Source organism: Aricia agestis, chromosome 2 (assembly GCF_905147365.1).
Source record: "Aricia agestis chromosome 2, ilAriAges1.1, whole genome shotgun sequence".
Classification (NCBI taxonomy): domain Eukaryota; kingdom Metazoa; phylum Arthropoda; class Insecta; order Lepidoptera; family Lycaenidae; genus Aricia; species Aricia agestis.
In genome coordinates, this window is record NC_056407.1 from 2,157,667 (window position 1) to 2,183,269 (window position 25,603).

General features: G+C 35.8%; 1 protein-coding gene across 2 annotated transcripts in view; it reads left to right on the forward strand.

Moving 5' to 3' along the window:
* The window catches only part of LOC121738385 (diacylglycerol kinase 1), a 107,091-nt gene that overhangs the window by 49,616 nt on the left and 31,872 nt on the right, over nucleotides 1-25,603 (forward strand). For both annotated transcript variants that reach the window (XM_042130398.1, XM_042130403.1), the window contains exons 2-3: nucleotides 7,549-7,633; nucleotides 11,866-11,933. In XM_042130398.1, the coding sequence (XP_041986332.1) occupies nucleotides 7,552-7,633; nucleotides 11,866-11,933 (150 nt within the window). In that variant the 5' untranslated portion in view covers nucleotides 7,549-7,551. The remainder of the gene's footprint in view (nucleotides 1-7,548; nucleotides 7,634-11,865; nucleotides 11,934-25,603) is intronic.

Consider the following 25,603-nt stretch of genomic DNA (forward strand, 5'->3'; position numbering starts at 1 on the left):
TTGGTGTAGGTGGACCTGCACAGCTGCACGATGCCATCTTCGTCCATGGTGTTGACGACGTGTTGTACGAACGCCAGCAGCTCGTTGGATACGAGCGCCATGGTGTCGGTGCAGCGGCTGTGAGCCGCGCGACTCGCGAAATATTAATTAATTTTATTAATATTTGCTATGTGTGTTGCTGAGCGGTGCGCGACCGTTCGCTACCGCGAATGATAGTCAGTATGGTAAAAGACCATCTGGTAGACCAAAAAGAAAATGGATTGATGATATAAAAAAACGGACCAGATGTAGCTACCCAAAATTAAAAAAAATTGTCCCTGGACCGTAAGAAATTCACCCTGCTGAGCGCCGAACTTCGATATCATGATGATATTTTCTTGCGATTATATTCACGGAAAAGCCCGTGGTCTTCATAAATTTATATTTTCTACATTTCATCAAAATCGGTCCATTTGGATGGATGAGGATTTGTGTCTGACGGCCGCACACGGAGACATAATAATTATTTTCATGCATACTCTAAAATGAAGAGATTTGACAGAAAATATATGGAGCTCATGTTCAACAAAGTCTTCATTGAATAATTTAACACAGATTTTGTCTCCTCAGCTATACTAAGGATTACTTAAGTAAAGTTAAATAATAGTTAAAAATCCTGAATGCAGCAGTAACATTTATTTAAATTCTACGTCCTCTAATAAATGCAAAGCTCATGTAACATTTCAATGGACTAAAGCCTTTGAGTACTCATTAGTATAGATTTACCGCCACCCTCCAGAATATACAGGGATCATTGCCTGCCGATACATCCGATATTGATGGGTAATTGACTCTGATTGATTATCCCGTTACCCGATATAATCGTGCCCGGATATAATGATCACCGGATAACGTGATCCGGGTATAATTGTAATCCGGTCGGATCCTTATCGAGTCAACGCTTGACTCGCGCCCGTGTAAGCGAATTAAAATGGCCGTCTTTCACACCGAAGTGATGGAGGTTTTTTTTATTTCTTTTTATTTTTTAACTTTTTGCCAAATATTTGTTATTGGTGAATGGAATCGCTAAGTAGAGCTATCTAACTCATTGTTGGCAGTCGTCGTTTTATTGGCACGTTGCATTTTGGCTTGAAAATGTTAACAATTTAGTATATACTAGACGTTCCGCGCGGCTTCGAACGCGTAAGTTAAGAATTTTACAGACGCACACGAAAATAGCCTTTAATCCTTCACGTGGTCTAATTTTTTATTTGTGACTGTGAATAACATAAAAATTGATCCAGTGATTCGTGAGATAAGCCATTTCAAATAATTTTCCCCGTTTTTTCCACATTTTCCTCTGTTTCTTCGCTATTATTAGTCTTGGCGTCATAAAATATTGCCAATAGCCTTCCTCGATAAATGAGCTATCTAAAACTAAAATAATTTTTCAAATCGGACTAGTAGTTCCTGAGATTAGCGCGTTCAAACAAATAAACAAACAAACTCTTCCGCTATATAATATTAGTATAGATATTAAGTATAGAGTATTGCCAATAATTGGACGTTTTACCTTATGTTTTAACGTCATCAGTCATCGTCAACATAATTCATATTTTAATTATTACTAGAGATCGCCCAATGGTCAAAATTCGACCTTACTTGCAACGACATAAGGACTACTACCTAGTTTTTTTCAATTCTTGTCTCTGGGACTCAGCTGATCTCAGACTGGCCGTTTAAGCATTGTCTAATAGTATCTAAAATTAAATAAAAAAAAACAATAATCCATTTTCAATTTGTCAACTTGTTGTCAACAGACTTCAAGTTTCAACCATAAATAAAAGAGTATAATTCGTATGTATAGGCTTGTCACTCAAAAATCTGTCATTTTTCCTAGTAGTAGTGTCGTAGTGTGTGTAACGTTTTATTTGTTAAAAAAAATATATATGATAAAAGCACAATCATTTTAAAATAATGTTAGCTCGATGCACTCCTTCACCATATAAACTATAACTGTGCGAAATTTCATGCACCTACGTTTCCCATTTTTCGGAAAAAGGGTTACAAAGTTTTTCTCTCACATATTAATATATAGTTTTTTTTTTTTTATTATAAAATTGGGGCCGTCTATAGACTGTTCGTCCATATCCTTTTTTTGTTATTTTATTATTAAGATTTTTCGCACCAAGGATAATTGAAATAATATTATGAATTTTAATTAATTGTGGTCCATTTATATATATATATATATATATATATATATATATATATATATATATATATATATATATATATATATATATATATATATATATATACATATATATATATATATTCTATTAAATATATATATATATATATATATATATATATATATATATATATATATATATATATATATATATATATATATTTATTTATTTAATAGAATAGAGTATAATATGCATATAATAAATAAATATATACATTTATTGTTTTATAAATTGCATAATAATAATATTAATGTTTTGAACGGTGAAGTCCCAGTCGGTGTGGCGGCCAGTAGATCCGACATTTTCCGATTTCCTTAGATCTTCCTTAGAATAAGTTTTTTAAATCTATAGATAATATATAGATTTAAAAAACTTATTATTATTAGGATATGTATTAAAATTTAAAAGTATTAGCACTATTATCTATTCTGTAGTATTAGTAGTTATTACACCTAGTATAAACACAAGAGGGAAGTTGTTACGTTACAGTGTAAGTTTTCCGGAGCTTTCAGGCGCGGCTTGTGTAAACTGTTGGGGTTTACGAGCTACCTAAATATGAAGCGCTTAACTCCTTATTAATATTAATAAGTTACAGTTATTAGGAAAGCTGATTAAACATATCTTTAGTTATTATTTTTTAAGAAACAAATCGCCTTGTCCAAATTATTTATTGATTAATTGCTAGTAATCTCCTCGTTGGGTTAAAATGGAGCGATAATAGTGAATTTTGTCTATGATTTGAGATTTCACATGATAGAGCATAGACGTTGAGTGCTCGCGCTATAGACATCTTGGCCACCTTGGCTAATTGCGATCATGGTTATTTACCATTTACAAACGTACATAGTGGCCTAAGCTACGATGTCTTGTGGTTTTTAACCGGAATATCTCGTCTTTTATTCACGCAAAAAAACTTCTCACGAGAGAAATGATACAGCCACACGCATTGATTAATCTAATGATTACTTAACTTTAATTTAATTAGCAGTTCGACAAAAACAAATATGGGTTTTATGTCAGAATTATTCCATTAAAATAATAAACTTAGGAGCTGTTTCATCACTTCCTGATAAGTGCCGGATTTCCACAACTCACCTAACAGATAGAGTATGGAGTATCTGTCAGATAAGTTGTGGATAGTATATGCGGTACTTATCAGTAAGTAGAGAAATGAGGCCCAGGGCCCTCAATGTCTCTGAGTGCGGCGACGTTGGAGTCTACATGCTAAGAAATATAATCAAAGATGAAGACAGCTGCCGAAATATTTTTACGAGCCGATATAATGTTTGGTAATAAAATCTCGGATGATACCTCGCCTTATGGCATGGTTGTGAATCGAAGTACGGTGCCATTTCGTTTCCAATGATGCAGTTTGGCGAATTTATGTGAGTAGTAGAATTTCAGAATAATTCAGAATAATAAAGAGAGAAAAATGGGTGCCAAAATATAATAATTAAAAATATGATATTACTTAGTATTAATATAAAACAATTACCTCTATTTATTATTACATAGTACACCTTAAAATGATTAAGAGGGAACGCGGGTGCAGAAGAAAAATTATACGAAGAAACTATTGCCATCACTCTTCATCCTGCGCCGGCACGTGTATTGTGATAGAGACAGATACAATAAAACGAGGTAACGTAGTCCTCTTATTCCTTCTTCAAAAAAGAGCCTATCTAATTGTTAGTTTTATAAAATATATCTTCAGGAAGAGTGAGCCTATGCCTCTACGTTTTTATTTTATCATTCATTTTTTGCGATTTTTGAAGGGTCATATTTTTTATTTATTAGTAAAAAAAACCGAACGTTGAGGTATATATATCAGATCCCAATATTGTATAAAAAATCATTTGTCTAGACGTTTGTATGGAAAAACAGTGTTAGCGTTTCCTCTTAAAGACGTATGTGGATAAAGTGGCTTACTATAGTTTATGCAAAAAAAACGAAAATTTTCAAATGTTAGAAACTTCGTCCACTTGCGTCTGCAATAATTGGTATAAAACATTATCTATTAGTAAAAGAAACATCTCTGTTAAAAAAAGCAAAGATTGTAAATTGTAATATTATAAAATTCCCTGATATTTGAATTTAGTGTTTTCACTTGCGCGCAGCCAACGCTGCATATTGAAAATTTTCCTACCGACCATATTACATAAATTAATTTTACGACGAAGCATTACTATTAATGAATATTACAAAAGTAATAAAAGTGGTCTTTTACACACTTTTAATTCTTTTTTATTCGCCATCCGACACAGGAATGCGATGGCAACCGCTCGAAATATTTGCGAACGTAGATGAAAATTCTTTGCGCGTCGCGGGAATTTGCATTTGACTATAGCAGTGTCTTTCAACCTGTGGGTCACAACCCCCCGGGAGGGTCGTGAAGCTTCTGTAGGGGTCGCCAGAGGTCCATAGAACTGTTTCATTAAAAAACAATAAAGATTATCTGTATTGTTAATAATAAGTAGGACAATTTTAACAAAAAATATTATACACTGTATACATGATTCACGTATATAAAGGCAAAGGGTGGTCGCGAAATATATTTTCATACTAGGAGGACGCATCATAAAAAAGGTTGAAAAACACTGGTCTATATTATTAAATTCATCGTGGATCTTGTCTCATATTGGATGACTACTGTCAGTGTATCTCATGAACTCGTGGATCTAATAAGCGGATTCTTTTCGAATGAGACGTGCGGCGTGCCAATTTCTTCCACTGTAAAAGTTATTCGCATTCATTGTATCTCTTTTCTTTTTGCATTAATAAAAGCGGAGTGGAGGCCTACTGACACTTAATAGAAATATTACGCAAAAGGTCGGAGCAGAGGGCACTGCTAGCGCATACAGTACATAATCCGACCAACATACTTAAGGCGACGCCTTGATAATTTGGCTTTTTTTATGAAATAAGGAGGCAAACGAGCAAACGGGTCACCTGATGGAGAGCAACTTCCGTCGCCCATGGGCACTCGCAGCATCAGAAGAGCTGCAGGTGGAATTGGGCCTCCGGTAAACTCACTCACTCAGCGAAACACAGCGCAAGTGCTGTTTCACGCCGGTTTTCTGTGAGAACGTGGTATTTCTCCGGTCGAGCCGGCCCATTCGTGCCGAAGCATGGCTCTCCCATGTGTAACACATTGTACAGTAATATGCGGCATAATTCTGTATAACAGCGTAGGGTAGGTATGCCTCGGTAATGTGTGTGCCCGCTACATCACTGTCGCGCCTCCAGTTCCGCTGTTGACGAACCCTCCAGTGGCGTACCTACTAAGTGGGCGGACCCCGGGGCGGGGGGCCACAACTTAGGGGGCCCTAATCGGGAATATTAGGCCTCTGCCTAATATTCCCGATTATGTGCTAGTAGGGCTCTACTAGCACATACAGCAAATAATCCGACCAAAATTCGACATGTTGCATGTACGTCATATTAGAATATTGACAGAAATTTTGTCAAACAAACCTTTTTGTTTACTACCTATGTTGGTGTTGCCTCTGGTGTAAAAATTATTGCAATAGTACAAAGACCTATAAATGCAATAGTATGTCCTATTCACAAATAGATTATAGGTTGCAAGTTCTATGTAGCTGTTATTTTTTTCGATTATATCTTCAAGATAAGACATTGAAGTAATTTAGCACGAGATGCCGGTTGGTCACCCACGCGCGTAACGTCCTGCCAGTTACATCGCCACTATTTGGGGTCCTACCTTATTTTTTCCCCGGGGTCCTTCGTTACCTAGCTACGCCACTTGAGCCCTCCCGTTATTTGACCATCGAGAGAAGCTTTTGATGTGTTGACCGAAATGGACGCCATATAAATCGTCTTATAAATCAAAGAATTCTTATCTAGTTTTTTATATTTACCCTTGAAATTGTGTTATGTAATATAATATCCTACTTTACCATCGACAACCGCGGTAATGAGAATCCGAAATCGGATAATAAATCATATTATTATATTATAGTAGTATCCGACCGAAATTGAGTTTCCAACAAAACTGAAACCGTAACCGAATTGTCAGCGTTGTTTTCTGTTTCCACTAAAATTGAAACCAAAGTTTTGGTAATCTTTAGATATTATAAATTATTATTATAAATTATATTATAAATTCAGGGAAGGTTTTACGGTAAGAAAATTCAGGAGTTAAGTGATACGAAGTTCACGGACGCGTTATCGTAATCTTATAATACTCTTCTCATTTTGTCAACTAGTTATTTACTATTTTGGTCCTCCGTCTTGCTCTTCCATCAAAACACAACTATATTCTCTGCAAAAATAGTAGCTTATAGAGTTATGTTCTCGGTAATACTTGCAGCATATACTATATAGTATATAGTGTTATAATAGTACCTGCAAAACTTGCAGCTTATAGTGTTATATTCTCTGCAAAACTAGTAGCTTACAGTATTATGTTGTCTGTAAAAGTTATACAACTGAATGAGCTATTACGTCCCAGAATTAACGGTCCCAGTAGTAAGTTGGTGTAATTAAATTTCCCCGACGAGCAACACCGTGACATGCTTGTTTAATAGGGTCGGCGCGGATGTGCGACCGACCAGATCTTAACTCCGAAAGATAAATAAAAAAATTAAATACATATTTTTTTGTTTTTACAACAGTTTAGTTATTTCGCACATTTAATCTTAGTACAGATTTTTTCAATAACTTTTTTATTTATTTACAAAATGTAATAATAAATTATTCTTTAATGATATGTACTAAGATTAATTACTTAATCGAAATAGTTCAAGTTTATTGTCAGTAACAATAATAATAATAATATTATAATAGTTTGTAAATAACTGTTACGTAAACCTTTTTAAATAGAACTGAGCACAATTATGCTAGTGGTGTAAAAGCATGCACAGTAAAATGTGTTGGCCGTAAGTCGTATCGCGTAAATCGCCCGTATGCGCTGCGTCTTATTGTGTCGGAACACTTAAAACTCACTTTTAAGGCACATTTTACGCTACATTCGGGGTAATTTATCTGGGTTGCCAGAGTTTTATCTTCAAATTATTCAGTTGTACCGAGGTTTTTATAAAATTCGTAGAATAACATTTCAAAAGTTTGAAGTACAAAGTTTTTGTTTTAGAAATGTGTCTAAAGTAAAACGGGGTTTTCAGTTCGCCTACCTTACTGTACTTCTTTGTTTTAATTAAACAATGGCCTGCGTAAGTTTCGCAGTGGGGAATAGGAAAAGATACATTAAAATATAACAATATTATGGATGTTTCCTTTGTTCAACAACTATTATGTTACGGAGAAATGTAAAATTTATAATTTCATTTATTTCCAGACAATGCCGAACCAGACAAGTGGCGGGTTCCAGTGGGACAAGATGTCCCCCGCTGAGTTCCAGCAGCTGCAGGAGCTCACCTCGTGTAAGTTACCTATTAACTTACCTACTTGTTGTTACTAAGATGAATTTAAGATGACGAGTGTCAAATCTAAACCCAAAATCCCCATCTTGGCCAACCATCCCCTCCCTAAAGCCCCCCAGTACACAATGGTCAATGCCCTATGATCGTCAACTGTAGACCACGATCGCTTTGTGTTTACAAAACATACGTTTCCCGGACAAATTTTCGATGCAACGGAGTTGCAGGCGTCATTTAGTGAATTCATATTCTTCATTCCGCCACGACACGATACTGAAATTTTGGGAAATGGAAAATTCTAATTCTAGGCTACTAGTGTCACGCCTGGCCAATGGCCATCGTCATGGGCCAGCATGGACCATTGTGTAGACCTTTACATTTTTAGATCGCGACTTTTCTTCCAAGCTTCTCGGAAACGGTGGGTTGTGTTAAATTTCTGTGTGCATATCCTGGGCGTCTGAAAATCGTCCTACATCTACTCATTTCACACCCGAAATAACGTTGTAGTATACCGTAGAGTATACCAAACAAAGCTCCTTTTTTTTCATGGGGAAATTCGCCGATCGCCCCAATCCGCATCCCCGCCGGATTGGGGCGATCGATCGGGGTATGTGGTATTCCCAGCAGGATCTACCCACTAAAACCCCATGCTGATCTACTCACCGCTAAGGCATATAAGGCTATAGTTCCAGGCACGATCAATCTATCACAACTCTATCAACAGTTGTCCACGTCTCACAGACTCAACACAGCAGGCTTTTCTAGACCGTCCGCTAGATGGCCTAGAAAAGCCCACTCATCGCAATGTGCAGGAGCATCAAAATAGAACTCAGTCCTGAATCACACTATTAATGAAGTTGGAAGTCCTGAAGTATTCGCATTAGACCATCAGAAATACCAACGCCTCGCTCGATCTGAAGATCTTCCTTTGAGGCTCTTAAGCATATTCCCACAATGTATATGACAAAACAACGTTTGCCGGATCAGCATTATACTATACTAGATGACACCCGCAACTTTGTTGCGCCAGAATTCGTCTATCGCGCGGGAACCGTACATTTTTGCGGGATAAAAACTATCCTATGTCCTTTCTCGGGACTCAAAGTATCTCCATGCCAAATTTCAGCAAATTTGGTTCACCGGTTCGAGCGCGAAGAGGTAACAGACAGACAGACAGACACACTTTCGCATTTATAATATTAGTATGGATACTTGGATAGCTTTGTGTACATTGGCCAATTCGGTTGGCTTTGTTACTGTGACGTCATCGGCGATTAGTTTCCCAGTCAGTCGGGCTATTCATCAAAATATCAATTATCTGAGTCGATTGCTCAGTATCGGATGAAGGTGATGGCTCAGGCGACTACTATAATAATTGTCATGTAATGTTATTAATTCTAAAGTAATTATGTAATGTTGTATGTTACAGTCAACCCTAGAGGAACTGAATATAGGGAATTATATGATAGGGAAAACACTTTAAATAAGCTTTTAATTTGCTTCATCGGAATTGTTTCCGCTGTAAATATGAAAATGTTAATAGTTCAATCACCTTTAAACGCGACACCGCACTCATTTTTGAGCCTACCAACAACTAAGCTACCAACTCATATTCGACGAAACCCATAGCAATCTTTTTGGTTCTCCCATGGCTAACTTTTACTGTTAATTTTGTTTATAACATGAGTATAAAAGAGACCTATAGTTTGATGTGGATATAATATACAGATGTACTATCACAGAAGTTGATTCCTAGGCAGATTGAGACCTATGTAGTTTGGTCGCGTCACGTCAAACCCAGGCGACAGATCACAATAATTAATATAGAATTGACATGATCCGACCCAATGACGTTGGTCTGTCAACTGCCTAGGAATCAATTGCCTCGATGGTACCTAAAATTAAGTATATTTTAGTACAATTGAGTACAATATTACAAATTAGAAAAAACTACAAATTGGACTGGGATAAGCCCCAAGCCGAAGCCCTAGGGCTCCCGAGGCAATCTCGTATATTAATATCAGGAGTCAGGTCCCGTGCACGAGCCAATTATGGGCAATCCTTTTAGCGGATTAAATCTAAGGTAGATAGTCTAATGGCTCACCCTAAGTGATTGCTTCCCGGCCATTCTGTATGGCTCTATCGTGTTACACTCTAGTTACATGTTAACCTCTTAATCCTTGATGGAACTGATATTATAATATGCTAAAATATTGGGAAACTATTTACGTAATTCGTACTAATATTCGTATTTGAATAATAAGTAACGTAATATCGTAATAACGTAATAAGTAACGTAATAACGTAATAAGTAACGTAATAAGTCATAAACTCGTACAAAGTATAAGTTACGTAGCAACTATTTAGTGAATATGGAATACAAGTTTCAATTTGTATGAATCACTAGACATCCCGATTTCCATGCGACTCCGCCCACATAAATAAGGAATTTCGAGTAAGCCATTTTCCCACAAATAAGAAGCTATAATGCCTCCCACGTTGTGTTTCTTCACGGGGACGTGAACAAACATAAAATCGGTTGAGTACTGAGTAGTTCGCATGATTAGCGCTTTTAAACAAACTCTTCAGCTTTATATCTATGCTATCTATACTAATATTATAAAGAGGTAAACTTTGTTTGTTTGTTTGTTTAATTGTAACGAATAGGCTCAAAAACTACTGGACCGATTTTAAAAATTATTTCACTAATCGAAAGCTACATTATTTACGAGTAACATAGGCTACTCTGCTTTTTATTTTGGAAAATATAGGGTTCCGTAAGATATTTCAGTTTTTCGTAAACAACCAGAAAATTTACTTATTTTGCGTACGCTGCCTAAATTATAAAAGATAGAACCATACAATGTTCTCAGTAAATGTAGATCTTATAAATATCTACAAAAATGTCCGCGACACACTATACCTATCTATGTTAAGTGAGGCACAACAACCATTTTTTTATTTAAAAATCTTGATTTTTTTTGGACTACATTTAAATGCATTTATTTTACTCATGCTAATAATCCTTATCAAAATAAATTATTTCATCTCTAAGTACAGTTTATGTAGACAATATTTGGTCTTTGAATGATTAAAATTGGACGTTTGGTTTAGAAGTTATGGCGAAATTAAAATATTGCGATTTACGCCCGTTTCGAAGTGGGCGCTACCAAGGCGGGGGTGCGCTCGCGGGAGGGGAGTTTAGATCTGTGGATCTATGAGTATTGACTATTGAATAGTAATGTATCTATCAGTAGTATCGACGGAGATCTGACGACCAAATCAGTCAAATATGTTACATGTAGCTTCAGCTGTGTTAAAACTCCGTTAGCTACTTCCCTGAACAACCCTTTCTGATAATCTGCGTGCTGGCAGGCCGTAGGCAGTGGGTGTGGGAGTAGTGGGGTGGGGAAAAAAAGAAAAAATGTAGGTTCAGCTGTATTAAAACTCCGTTAGCTACTTCCCTGAACAACCCTTTCTGATATTCTGCTTTACTGATTTTAACCAAATTTTATATGCATATTCAGTGGGTCTGAGAATCGGCTACTGGGTACTTTTTATATTGAAAAGTGCATTTGTTAAATAAATAATAGTAAATTATTACAACTCGAGACTGACGGCGATCATTGTTTGTGGGACGGGATAGCGATGGACGTTGTCATGGTAACATACTTATTTAGTCACTTCAATAAAAAAATATGGGTGAAATACTTAATTTATATTATGGCAAAGCAACGTTTGCCGAGACAGTTTGTTAATATAGATTATTTTAATTTAAGAATTTTACTACAATTTTTGTTAGAATTTTAACGTAGCCGGCTACGACGGACCGTGGCTACGGTCTACGAGAAATCGGGTTTTGTTAAAATGAATCAAAAATTATATTACTAAGTTTGTATTGTATCACATATTCTCAGAGGATTTGCGAACATTTTAAAGTGCAAATATATGTTTGTATATTTATTTTATAGCCTAAAGCAAAAAATAAGCTTGAGGGCCTGCATCGCACTTGCGACTCCATCGTTTTCATTAAGGTCATCCTTTTGATTGTTTTCTCCTAGATATTTAAACTTTATATGACACCAGTCAAAACGTAATCGGTTAGCTATTTTTGTTTTAATAATAAACGGTAGTAGGTTGTTCTTATTTCAAATTATTGCGTAGTTTGCGGCGTCTGCAGACAGTTTAGATAGAGCTGAAAAGTATATTGAAAACTCACAATTGTTTTGTTTCAGATTCAACGAGAAAACTGCAGGACGTCTTGAAAGAGTTCTGCGAAGTTAAAAAGCAAAGTTCCGACGGGGTGAGTGTCTTTCAAATTGTTAAGTCAAACGAATGCCCGCTTTCGAACGTTTTATGTCCAGAGTTTATCTATTGAACACAGTTTTTGATTGGTTTACGTTTTGATGTTAGTCTTGTTAGTGAACTACTAAGAAATTAATTTGAAATTTGTTAGTCTCGCTAAAACACGAGAATAGCTGAACCGATTTGGCTAATTTTAGCGTTGAAATATTCGTGGATGTCAAAGGAAAGTCATTCGTTCACCGGGTCATTTACTAAAAAACTGTTTCAGTTATATTTGAAACGAGCTTTTGCCCGCGGCTTCGCTCGCGTTAAGAAGTATTATTATATACAAATTTTCATTTTTATCAAAATCCTTTCTCAACAATTTATCAAAATCCTTTCTTAGCGGATGCCTGCGTCATAACATCTACCTGTATGCCAAATTTCAGCTCGATCCGTCCAGTGGTTTGGGCTGTGCGTTCATAGATCACTATGTCAATCAGCCGGTCACCTTTGAGTTTTATATATATATAGACTATAACTAGCTATTATTATCTTATATATAAAATTTTCGTGTCACAATGTTAGTCACCGTACTCCTCCGAAACGGCTTTACTGCTTTTTACCAAATTTTATAAGCATATTCAGTGGGTCTGAGAATCGGCTACTGGCTACTTTTTAGATTGATAAGTGCATTAATTAAATAAATAATAGTAAATTATTACAACTCGAGACTGCGACGGCGACCATTGTTTGTGCGACGGGATAGCGATGGACCTTGCAATGGTGCCGTACTTATTTAGTCACTTTAAGAAAATAATATTATGGGCGAAATACTTTATATAGCAAAACAACGTTTGCCGGAACAGCTATTAATAAAATAAAGCTATTTCTTTAAATCGGAAACGTCAGAGACTAACACACGTTTAACCACTGCAATAATTCCGCTACTATACCGCAACAAAACCAATATCATAAACTAAAAATGTAAATATATGTATTTAACTAGATTTGAACTTTACTCATACGGGAATTAGTTCTACAACAATATTCTCACACGACCGGCCAGTTGGCAATGAGTTTGTATTATTTTCCTGTTATTTATTAACTAGTAATATTTGCTCTGATATGTTTTGAACTAAAACACGTTGGCAATTATATTTGTACAAAAAGTGTTCGTGTAAATCACTGTAAATGTAAGGTGACTTCATGATGGCTTGTGATGTATACAGGGTGTAACAAAAATAAGTGATAATAATTTAGGGTGTGTACCTGTTCCTTGTAGAGAGTTCACTGTGAAAGTAGCAGCGCTGAAAGACCAAATTAATATATTTTAAATTTAATTTTTTTTCACTTTTGTATGGGGAAACTCGTGACGCTCGGGCCCTTGCCTATACAAAAGTGAAAAAAAATATTCGTCTTTCAGAGCTGCTACTTTCACAGTGAACTCTCTACAAGGAACACGTACACACCCTAAAGTATTATCACTTATTTTTGTTACACACTGTATAGGTGAACATAAACCTGTATTGATATTCGTCTATAATTGCCCAATTGTCAAGGTGAACTATGTAATGTTCACGTCGATCAATATAATCATGGAAATCCATGATGGTATGACCTAAAGTGAATTATCTATTAAATTACGAACACCAGTGTTCAATGGCTATACCTACTAGTATTACGAGGAAAAGTTTTGTTTGTTTGATACACCCGAAAACGTGCTCCGACTTTGATCTTTGCCAAGGATATGGAGTGGACCGTCCACGAGGAACTTAATAGCTTGTACCGGGGCCGGGGGTAATATGTAAGGCTTCAGATACCCCTCTCAGGCAGCATAACATTGATGCTAACTTTACTATAGAGTAGTAGATACAGCTGACTATGATGAAGCTCAGCGAACTCGTAGAGTACCCATAGTCCATACATACCCTAAAGTATTTTGATCATGTTTTGTTACACCTTGTAGAATATTAGACATAGCTAGACTTATAATGGATCTAACTCCACTATAACCTATCCAGCCCCGTAAGGACACCGGTGACCGCGACAACAATAGAATAACAATAGATTTCCAAGAATCTGCGATCGACGGAATAATATAGTTTATTAAGCACACCTCTGAACTATAATCAAGCTAACTCCAGCATAATGGCGGTATAGACAGCTAAATGACTTTCTCCGTGATCTCCCCCGAGGGAGCCACTCCATGTGGCATCCTAATGAGGAATCGGTTCCGATTTCACATTAGATAGCGCTTCCGATGTCACTATAAATTTAATGGGTTTACGTAGGTAGTGACTATAGTTCCTGATCTGGTTTTAAATTGAGATATAGGAAAATACACTGACATTCAAGCGTACGTACATTTTAGTTGTGTCATAAAAAATTAGAGTGACCCTCCATTGAAATGAAATATGAGAGTTGAGACGATCTAATTGAGAAAGCGCATTTTTATTCGCGTAATATAGTAAGTGCGAGTTGTGGTCTAATGCCTGTTTTCACCAACTACTCACTAGTGTTGAATGTTGTTCAGAGGACGAAATTTTTTTTTTTATGAAATAAGGGGGCAAACGAGCAAACGGGTCACCTGATGGAAAGCAACTTCCATCGCCCATGGACACTCGCAGCATCAGAAGAGCTGCCAGTGCGTTGCCGACCTTTTAAGATAGGGTAATAGGGGAGGGTAGGGAAGGGAAGGGAAGGGAATAGTTGAGGGTAGGGAAGGGAATAGGGTAGGGGTTAGGGGATTGGGCCTCCGGTAAACTCACTCACTCGGCGAAACACAGCGCAAGCGCTGTTTCACGCCCGGTTTTTTGTGAGAACGTGGTATTTATCCGGTCGAGCCAGCCCATTCGTGCCGAAGCATGGCTCTCCCACGTATAAAAGCGACTTATTATAATGTGATAGAAAAAGGAAAGAACACCTGCAGCATTAAAATATTTTAACTAAAACACTAGCTGCAAACATTTACAAGTTTCAGGAAAAGCCTGCATATTATGATAGTGAAATGTTTCCAACATTTTCTTTTACAGGCGCACTTTATGTAAATGACCGCCTGAACTATTCAGGAGAGTTGTCCTGAATAGTTCAGGCGGTCTTTACATTGTTACATGACGTCATGTGTATGACGTCACCGATAATGTGCTAGTTGTAAACAAGGTGATAACAATAGTTATTGGTTATTACTTCCTATGATGATAAGATACCAGTTTGGATAGGCTCATCGGCTGAGGCATGTTATATTAGGATTAGCGATTATCCGAATCAGCAAGAAAAGAATGTGTATCTGCGATCCTTGATCTTTCTCCCCTTCTTCTTTATTCTCTTATGAACTCTATTAATTTTAGTCATCACACAGTTTATTACTATAAAGTATGTAATATCTTGTACTAAACATAATAATTAATATTTATATTACTAAGTTTTTCAACTATCGGCGGAAGTCGGAATCCAAGAGAGAGTAATTATAACTCATAAGTTTGATGGCTGTCTCTGGCATATTATGTAACTTGTATATGGGTCATTATTCATATTATTATGTGTGAGGTTATGACACCGTAGCTAATTCATAACCATTGTCCATTTCTTAAAATTCCCTATTGCACCAGTTGAAAATTTGAAGTCGGGCCTTTAGTATTATAATATTACTTTGTATTTGTTTCCAAGAGAGAATTTAGCTTTTCATAAAGATTGGACTCACCATAATTCATTTCCCATATAATATTTTTATGGAACTAGATTGGCCCTCTTTTGGCCAGGATAATAAAAATGGGTCGATTCTGACGTCATAGGCTCTTCGCTTAGGACTGTCGCGAGCTCCGCAATCCCTACTCTATCCCAACGCACTAGGGGCGATATTCCAATGGAATACCGCAATCGATAGCGCATTGATGATGTCACGAGGGAGAGGGACGGGAGATGTGACGTCATATAGTGCCGTCTCAGCTTAAATATAATGTAGGTCATTAAGCGGTTGACGAGTTGAAAATTGGCGGTGATAGATGAGAAGGAAGCGAGGAGAAGGGCACGAAAGACAATGTCATGCTCGCTAATGGCGGGGACCCGTACCCTTGTGATTCTGTTTAGCTTTGTAAGGGTTGCACGAAGACATTGTAAGGTAATTTATTAAAGCCGCTTATTTATACAAGGTGTAACAATACATAGTGATAATACCTTAAGGTGTGTAGGTACGAGTTCCTTATGTCGAGTTCACTGTGAAAGTAGCAGCGCTGAAAAAGCAAAAAATTTTTGCTATTTGTAAGGGCAAGCGCAGAGCGCTCCAGTGTCATGAAATTTTCCATACAAAAGTAAAAAAGTTGGTCTTTCAGCGTTGCTACTTTTACAGTAAACGTTAATCTTCACACAAGGAAAATATACACACCCTAAAGTATTATCACTTAGTTTTGTTGTATAAGTATAATATTGCTATGTCATATACTGTATACATATAATATATATGTCACCGTAAGATTGTAAACATCGCGAGATTGTAATATGACGAAGTGATGGATTGTAAACAAACAGTTTTCCGGTGATTTTAAATCAATTATTTCGTATTTAAAATAACTTCAATGGCCTGAATATTTGATGTATAACATTGAATTAAATTTAGATATATTGAAAGTGCAGTTTGAATTATAAATGAGGTTAATTTCAATAACCGAACATACAAACAGCACTTTAAATATATCTAAATTTTATTTTATGTTATACATCACTATATGATATTTTATGTCAGAGATCACATATACATGGTAGATACCTAGATATTACAATAAAAATGTCAAAAAGGATAAACAGGCACCAGTTTTGAACTTCTGAAAATCTAATTGTTAAGAGGATACACCAGGGGCTAGAGAAATGAAAAAAAAGTACGTGTAATATATATAGCTGTCTCCCTTACCTCAAGCCTATACCGCAGAACGCGATAGAGACAACTGCAGAAAATCCAGAAAATCAACGATTCGTTGTCCCCTGATTCCTTCTCCAAAACTTAACCGATTTAAGTACTTTTTTCATTAAAGATTTAAAAAAGGCTTGAGCTATGTTCTTATGTTTTGCTTTTTTTGTATAATCTAGCCAAATCTGTTTTCTGGACGTTTGAACACAGCGGAAAATCTGGCCATTTTTTTGGGTTTTTGAACGTTCATATCTTATTTAATAATTAAATTATGAAAAAAAGAAAACATAGGGACATTGTATTAGTGGCCGTAGATATTCAGGAAAAAAATTAAACCTCTACTAGCATTATCCAGGGAGGAAACAGGGGACAACAAATTTTGTATGGAAAAAAGGGCGGTGTCCTCTTAAAAGTAAGTATAATATATTTTTTAATTTCTACGTGCCCTATTTTTAAAAATAGGGCACGTAGATAATACCATAGCATCAAATACGCCTTTATACATGGTATAATAATATTAGTTATGTGGATTTGTTTTCATCTATTCTTAGAATAACGGGATGAGTAAAAGTCAGAAGTCAATGTCGCTCTGAATGATTCAAAGTTTGAAGCGAAATTGCCAAGCCAAATATAGGTATCTGGAGGACAGGAGTTTGTTCTCGATGTCTATTTTTGGAATAATACGACGTTATGGGCGTATTTTGTATTGACATCCCATATAAGTAGGCTTCGTTCCGTGGAGATAAATATTTTGTACAGAAAATATAAAACTCACCCTGTACGTACTATAATAATATACATAATACAAGTGTACCTACCTTTTAAGGGTTTCGTACCCAAAAGGGTAAAAAAGGGACCCCATTACGAAAACTTCGTTTTCTGTCTGTCTGTCTTCAGGCTGTATCTCAAAAACCGCTATAGCTAGATTTTTAAAATTACCACAGATTGTGTATTTCTGGTGCCTCTACAAAAAAACTAAAAACCATCCCCCTTCATCAGGTCCTCACTTTTACGTTTTGTTTTACCTTAAAAATCTTTCAAATTTCTTTTATGGTTTGTCGATTGGTGAGGTACGGAACTTTTTGCGATTTTTGAAGGGTCATATGTTTTTATTTATAAGTAAATTAAAAAAAATCGAACGTAAAGGCATAGTTTTTACAGACCCCAATATTGTATAAAAAAATAATTTGCCTAGGCGCATTATCCAAGAAGTAAATTGGTTAATACGTTTATAATTATGGAAAAACATTTACTGCTCTACTGATTTAAAAAACTATTAAATTATTTCATCTTGTGCTTTGTTAAAAAAGCATTAAATGATGATACTGTGTTTATATTAATATTGTGTATTTAAATGAGTCATTCATTATAATTACTATCTTAAAGTGCAGTACAGCATCGTACTAGTAAAATTCATTTGGTACTTACTTTGGTGAATACTAAAGTAAAGAGCAGTATGTCAGAAATTTACTGCTCTTTTGTTAAGAAATATGTGAATACTAATGAAAAGGGCAGTATATCAATGAAATACTGCTCTTTTACCTTGTCAACTAAATTATTTTACCGTTCTCACTGCTATTCATCAAATAAGAAAATGCATTTCTAATGTACACGTAGACGTATGAAACCTAGATAGGAAGAAAGCTCGTTTGATGTACCATCGAGGAAGTTGATTCCTATGCAATTGACAGACCAACGTTATTTGGTCGAATATTTCAATTCAATGTTAATTGTGATCTGTCGGCTGGGTTTGACGTAACGCAACCAAACTACTTAGGTCCCCGATTTGCATAGGAATCAACTTCTCTGATAGTACCTACATTCCAAATCAGTAATAAAAAAATTGGCCACCTTTGACTTACCGCCCTTTCGATTACCAGGGCAGTATTGTATCTGCGATTCCCATGATCGAGTGTATATTTTGTAATAATAAAATAATTTGTCGAAAATATTCGGAATGGGTAATATTTGTATAACACAAAGAATTTAATACCATTGAATACCTTTATGTATGAGAATATTCTTTGAGGGATCTGCGGTACAAAGAATACCGGGAAAACATGTAGTTGATATAAATATAGGGAAATAAATCCGCTTAAAAGTTTATGGAACACCGAACAGCTTAGAAGCACAGTATACTTAGGTGGTACCTAATACCAAGAGTACGAGTATGACACAGTATGAATATCGTACAGTAAAATTAACTTGTCTTTCTGAGTGTATTTAAAAGGAAACAAAATAGACGAGTTTTACGCACATGGAGATGATATTTTTTTACACTGAAGTAGCTCTAATAATATGTGCCTACATTACTGTCTATATCAAGTTTCGTTTTTCATTTAAAAATTTTTTTAGAACCCCTTTAAGCCTCCGTCATGGCTAACCTAAAAGAGAATAGGAAGCGGTATACTTTCCCTTCGTCGGGATGCCGACACTTAATTTTTACAGCCCATACCTTCATCACAATTCACAGTTTATTTATCTCGCTCCAAAATACGCGCCGTATTAAAGAAAAACATGGAGGGTGAATGTTGCGAAATTCCGGAACCAATAAACGAAATTAAAAAATTCTGGGCCTCTAATCGTAAGTGGGTGTGCTGATGATGATTAATGATTATATTATAGCTAAATAAAAAGATTAAGCTGTAGATAGATTTATTTAAAAAATCTAGACAACAATCACTTTATCAATTTGAAAACCATAGCTAGGATGCTATAAACACGGTTGACTAGAAATACAGACATTAAACTCTTACGCCAGAAATATAGGATAATTATTCGCCATTTGGCTACGGAACCCTAAAAAGGGTAAATATTTAGTAAGTTTTGCGAACTTTCATGATAAATAATAATTGTGCTCCTGAGCAAAATATACAGCATTTTTATGGCAACTAGCTGTTTCATACAAATGTTCTAAGGCGCTTTAGCATAAAGCGACTGGTAATTTTTTCTTTACGAAAGTTGATGCCATAGAAATAGAATATTCACGCATCACGCAACCACGCATACACGCATGTAGTATGAATTCTAAATAAGGTACTTGCCAAAAGGTATAAGGACCTGTATAGTACGTGCAAGGCGTATCAATAGCATAAAATCATGTCACCTAATGTTCTTTTGTTATATTGTATTCTGTCTTATTTGTCTAGTCATATCAATCATAATGGTCAAGAATATAATATTTTAGGGCCTGATAAAGTGCAGAATAGGCTATTCACAACTTTTTTGACAGATTCTCTATACTTGATCTGTCAAGATCAGGTGGATAGCCTATTATACAGCCGGTGGTAGGCATCAGGTAGACATTCTGAAAAAAATTGATTCAAAGGTGAATGACCAAAAATGTATGGACCAAAAACCCGGAATCGATTGAAACCATTTATATGTAGCATAGTAGACTACTTATACTGTATCCCAAATACAATGTCCTTTTTGGATTAAACAATCACCGAGTACTTTAAAAGCGATCGTAACTAATTGACTTATCTTATAGGAATCTATATGATATTCAGGACGACGCGATGCTACAAACGATAGTGCGGCGATTAGTACGTAGTAAAAACATTTTTAATACAGATGTACAGTGTTGTAATTATGTATTCATGAATTTAATGTTTAAATATTTATCACTTTTTTATCTGACAGTAATAGAATGTTAGTTTGGTATAGAAAATAATCTGTATACAATATGTACTGTTTTTTTAGGATTATTAAGTACACGATATCGGTTATATGATCGTTTTTTTTATAAAATAAGGGGGCAAACGAGCAAACGGGTCACGTGATGGAAAGCAACTTTACTGTCGCCCATGGATACTCGCAACATTAGAAGAGCTGCAAGTACGTTGCCACTTGCCGGCCTTTGAAGGTTTGCAGGTCGTATTGAAAATATAGTGACAGTTTATTTCAGAGTTTTACAGTGCGCAGCAGAAAGTTACGCAAAAAACGCACGGTGAAAGGCTGCCACTCATCAAAGTGATGAGGATGGTATATTTTTTGCGTGGAGCGATGGCGAAAAGTTGCAGGTGGTATGATTCCGAACAATTCCTCAGAGCACTCCCCGTGATACAACCGATAGAGGATGTAGAGTGAAGCCACTTGTGATTTAGTTTATTCTTAAAATATATTATATTTGACATACTTTTTTAGGGTTCCGTACCCAAAGGGTAAAAACGGGACACTATTACTGAGACTTCGATGTCTGTCCGTCTGTCCGTCTCCAGGCTCTTACTCAAGAACCGCTATAGCTAGACTTCTGAAATCTTCACAGATTGTGTATATCTGATGCCACTATAACAGCAGATACTAAAAACTAAATAAAATTAAGATTCAAGGGAGGCTCCCATACAAAAAACGTGATTTTTTGCCTTTTTAGGCTCCTAATCTATAATGGCTATATTATAAAGACACATGATTTTTTTACGAAATCCTCAATTACGTGTGTACTTTAATATTTAATCGCAAAATTTAAAATAAAATAAATAATTAAGGGGGGATCCCATACAAATAAACAATTTTACCCTACTTTCACTCTATAACGGTTTCACGAGAAAGATCACAAAAACAAAGGAAATAACTAGTTGATTCGAAGTAAATACCACACTGTGTATCTCAGATTTATTTTTTCAAATTATCGGTTTCGGTTATGGTTTAGAAAAAAAATGAATTATACTATTTATGCTCTACTTTGCTGTACATAAATTATTTTAATCGACTATGGGTTTTTTTAGGCATTGCCCTTTACTCAGAAATAAAAAAAAAATTATACGTCACTTATCAGTTACTAGGAAGTAGTGAAACAGGCCCTCAGAGTTATTTTGCGTTTTTAAATTGGCCAGTTATTATCCTTGCCTGTTGTCACACGTAAAGAGCTGGTAATTCCAGCTAATTCTGTAACGCAATGTTTTCCAACTTGTGGGTCAAAATGTCTTCGGGTCGCCAGAGGTCGAGAGAACTTTTCAGTTGAAAAACAATAAATTTTAAAATATTAATTAAGTATATATTATGTAGGGCAATTTCAACCTTCATTTTTTTTATTTGTATATATATATAATATATTTTATAACTCGCAGAACCTTTGATTCTGCGAGTCTCTTACGCCGGTTCTTCTCGCCGGGCTAGTTCCCGAACCGGTGGTAGGCATCATGTAGACGTTCAGAGAATATTTGCAAAAATTTATTCTGAATAAAAAAGTTTGAGTTTATTATACAGTATAATTAATAATAATATGGCTATGGATATTACGTACATCTCTTTAGATATAATATTCTCCTTTAGATAAAATATTCATAGACATTTTATACTGTATGCTTCACTGTATGACAAAAAACCAAAGGGGATAAATAAATCGCGAAATATTTTTTCATACCATAAAACATCGTCACATCATAAAATATAATAGGTTGAAAAAAAACTGCTGGAACAAAAATATCCTTTAAGTCAGGGAAATCTTTTTTTTACAGTAGAGTAACCAGACCTTTTAACCTTCATATATTACCACAAGCTTTTCTTCATACAAATCGAGGACAAACTAGTAGATTGCCTGATGGAAATCGTATCCATGGCTATTCGTATCATCGGAGGAATCGCAAGTGCGTTTTATTTTAAGAAGCACTCGTCCTCACGTCCCGCCAATAAATTGAGGCTCGCGAATGGGTCTATAAAGCACTTTGACATACCGAAACCAATTTCTCGGTTATGTGTCTTTTACGACCCACCCGGGTCGCGCAGTTTAGGGTTGTAGTGAAAAAAAAAACAAATTCGTATTACTCATGTGCTAGGGACGTCTCGTTTATCTGTAGGACTTGTAAACAAAACTAGCGCGGTTTAAGTATACCATGTAACTACATAGGTTACCCGTGGGCTAGCCCGCGGGGCTAAAATGGTCACATTTAGCAATTCCTTACGAATAATAAAAATATCCTCTCAATCAATTCAGCAAATGAATTGTCAGAACTGTCAAACTGACGAATGTCAAATAAGTAGAATACTTGACATGATTTGCAAGCAGAGTGATAGTACGGGAGCTTTAGATTTTTTTGTGAGTAGCTTCATTTTGATAAGACAAACAACATTTTTGTCTGCGAAAAATCTCGATCATCAACAATTAAGACTAAAGCCGCGAACAGACGTACCCATTTTCTAAAATATTTACACAGTGAATAATCCAGCGTATGTGAAGCTAGCATGACAAAGTTAGCAAAATAACTCGGGATTGCGTTATTAATTAGGTGCTAATTGAGTGCTATTTTGGTGCAAAAACCGCGAATTTAGTGCTCCTCAAAATTTGCCATAAATACGAATACCTTCACGTGAAGCTAGCAGTGTACATAGCCAAAAACCTTTAAAATGATGATATAGCTTCGTAATAATTACGAAAAAACTTAGCTAATTAGTGCTCATTAAGTGCTCTTTCAGTGCACAAACTGCGAATTTAGTGCTCCTCAAAATTCGGAATAAATGCTAATACTGCTACCTTCACGTGAAGCTAGCAGTGTACATAGCCAAAAACCTTTAAAATGATGATATAGCTTCGTAATAAATACTTAGCTAATAAGTGCTCATTAAGTGCTGGCGATATACGTAGAATTTTATTTTTTTATTTTTATACCATATACTGCTCACTTCACGGTACCAGCAAGATGCTTCTCTTGATTTAAATATAAATTTAAAGATAAAAAGTACTTTACTTTAAATAGTACTTTAAATATAAAGATAAAAAGTAAAAAAATGCATATTTTATTGTGTTTTCGCCGCCTATCGCTAGCACTTAATGAGCACTTAATCCTATGTATCAATTACGAGTGTGGAATTCGTCAAAGTACTCAAATCAAGAGAAGCATCTCGCTGGTACCGTGAAGTGAGCAGTGTACGGTATAAAAAGTAAAAAATGCATATTTTTATTTTGTTTTCGCCGCCTATTGCTAGCACTTAATGAGCACTTAATTCCTATGTATCGTTTATGAGTGTGGAATTCGTCAAAGTACTCAAATCAAGAGAAGCATCTTGCTGGTACCGTGAAGTGAGCAGTATATGGTAGAAAAATAAAAAATAAATCATTTTTTAAATTTTTTTCTACGTATATCGCCAGCACTTAATGAGCACTTATTAGTAAAGTACTTATCAAGAAGCCAGTTAATCATTATTAAGGTTTTTGGTTTTGTACACTGCTAGCTTCACGTGAAGGTAGCAGTATTAGCATTTATTCCGAATTTTGAGGAGCACTAAATTCGCGGTTTTTGCACCAAAATAGCACTCAATTAGCACCTAATTAATAACGCAATCCCGAGTTATTTTGCTAACTTTGTCATGCTAGCTTCACATACGTAATAATCCATACTTCCATACTTACTAATATTATAAATGCGAAAGTGTGTCTGTCTGTCTGTCTGTCTGTTACCTCTTCACGCCGGAACCACTGAACCGATTTTGCTGAAATTTGGCGTGGAGATACTTTGAGTCCCGGGTAAGGACATAGGATAATTTTTATCCCGGAAAAATGTACGGTTACAGCGCGATAAACGAGTTTTGGCGCAACGGAGTTGCGGGCGTCATCTAGTAAAATATAATATACAATGTCTTCTTGTCTTTGTTTGGAATATTGGAAAAGTTACAAGACAGACCAAAACATTAAAGTCATTTTTGAATATTTATACGCCGTGTCATGTGTAAAATATATGTTTATTATAGGGAATTAAAGCATGTTTCACATAAAGCATGATATCATTGCACAAAACTCAGTCACTAAGGAATACTGAACCTATTGATGTTTTTAAAATCCATAATATCTCTGTTTGTACCATAAAGTTAATATACCTAGCGGAATAGAGAAACAAAGGCCTGAGCAAGAGAGATGTCACTATCAGTAACACTGCGTGGTAAAAAGAGACGTGTGATACATAACAGCAGCACTCTTTTTTTGACGTCCAGTCGACACGTGCCGCACGCTGACAATTTAATCTCATAGAAATCATGTTCAATCATGCTTGTGTAAGTGTATACGTACACATATTTTACACACAGATGAAACCAATTTCGGTTTCGTTTGACAGCTCGAGATTGTTACTCTATTCCGCTAGGTATATTAACTTTATGGTTTCTACCTAATTATTATACGGCCGATACAACGATACCATTTATATTAGTGTCTTGATTTAAACTTTATATTACACTAGATGTCGCCCGCAACTCCGTTGCGCCAAAACTCGTTTATCGCGCTGTAACCGTACATTTTTCCGGGATAAAAATTATCCTATGTCCTTTCCCGGGACTCAAAGTATCTCCACGCCAAATTTCAGAAAAATCGGTTCAGCGGTTTGAGCGTGAAGAGGTAACAGACAGACAAACAGACACACTTTCGCATTTATAATATTAGTATGGATTCTGTATGTGTTCTATCCAATGCATTATTAAATTAATTCATTAATCATTAAACAACGCTAAGAGCGGCCGTTAGTGTGCTAAAATCATTATCTCCGTAGTCAGATAATCCGCGTCCATTACATCAGACCTTCGCGTTCACCCCTGCCCTTTCCCGATATAGCCAAGGACTGGATCTGCTGGCTGGTCAAGGCTGGGGACGCGGATGTGCTATTTTTAACCATCTGTTTGTCGTAAACTATTGTTGTTGATTCAGATCAAAAGATTGTTGTGATGTTAGGTGTATTGACGTATGGTGTTACATGTTTAGCTGAAACTTTGTTTCTTCAGAAACGTGTAGGATTGTTCCTACAAAGTTTTGTTATGTGGCTTCACTGCTATTCAAGAGAAAAGTTTTCCATGAGACT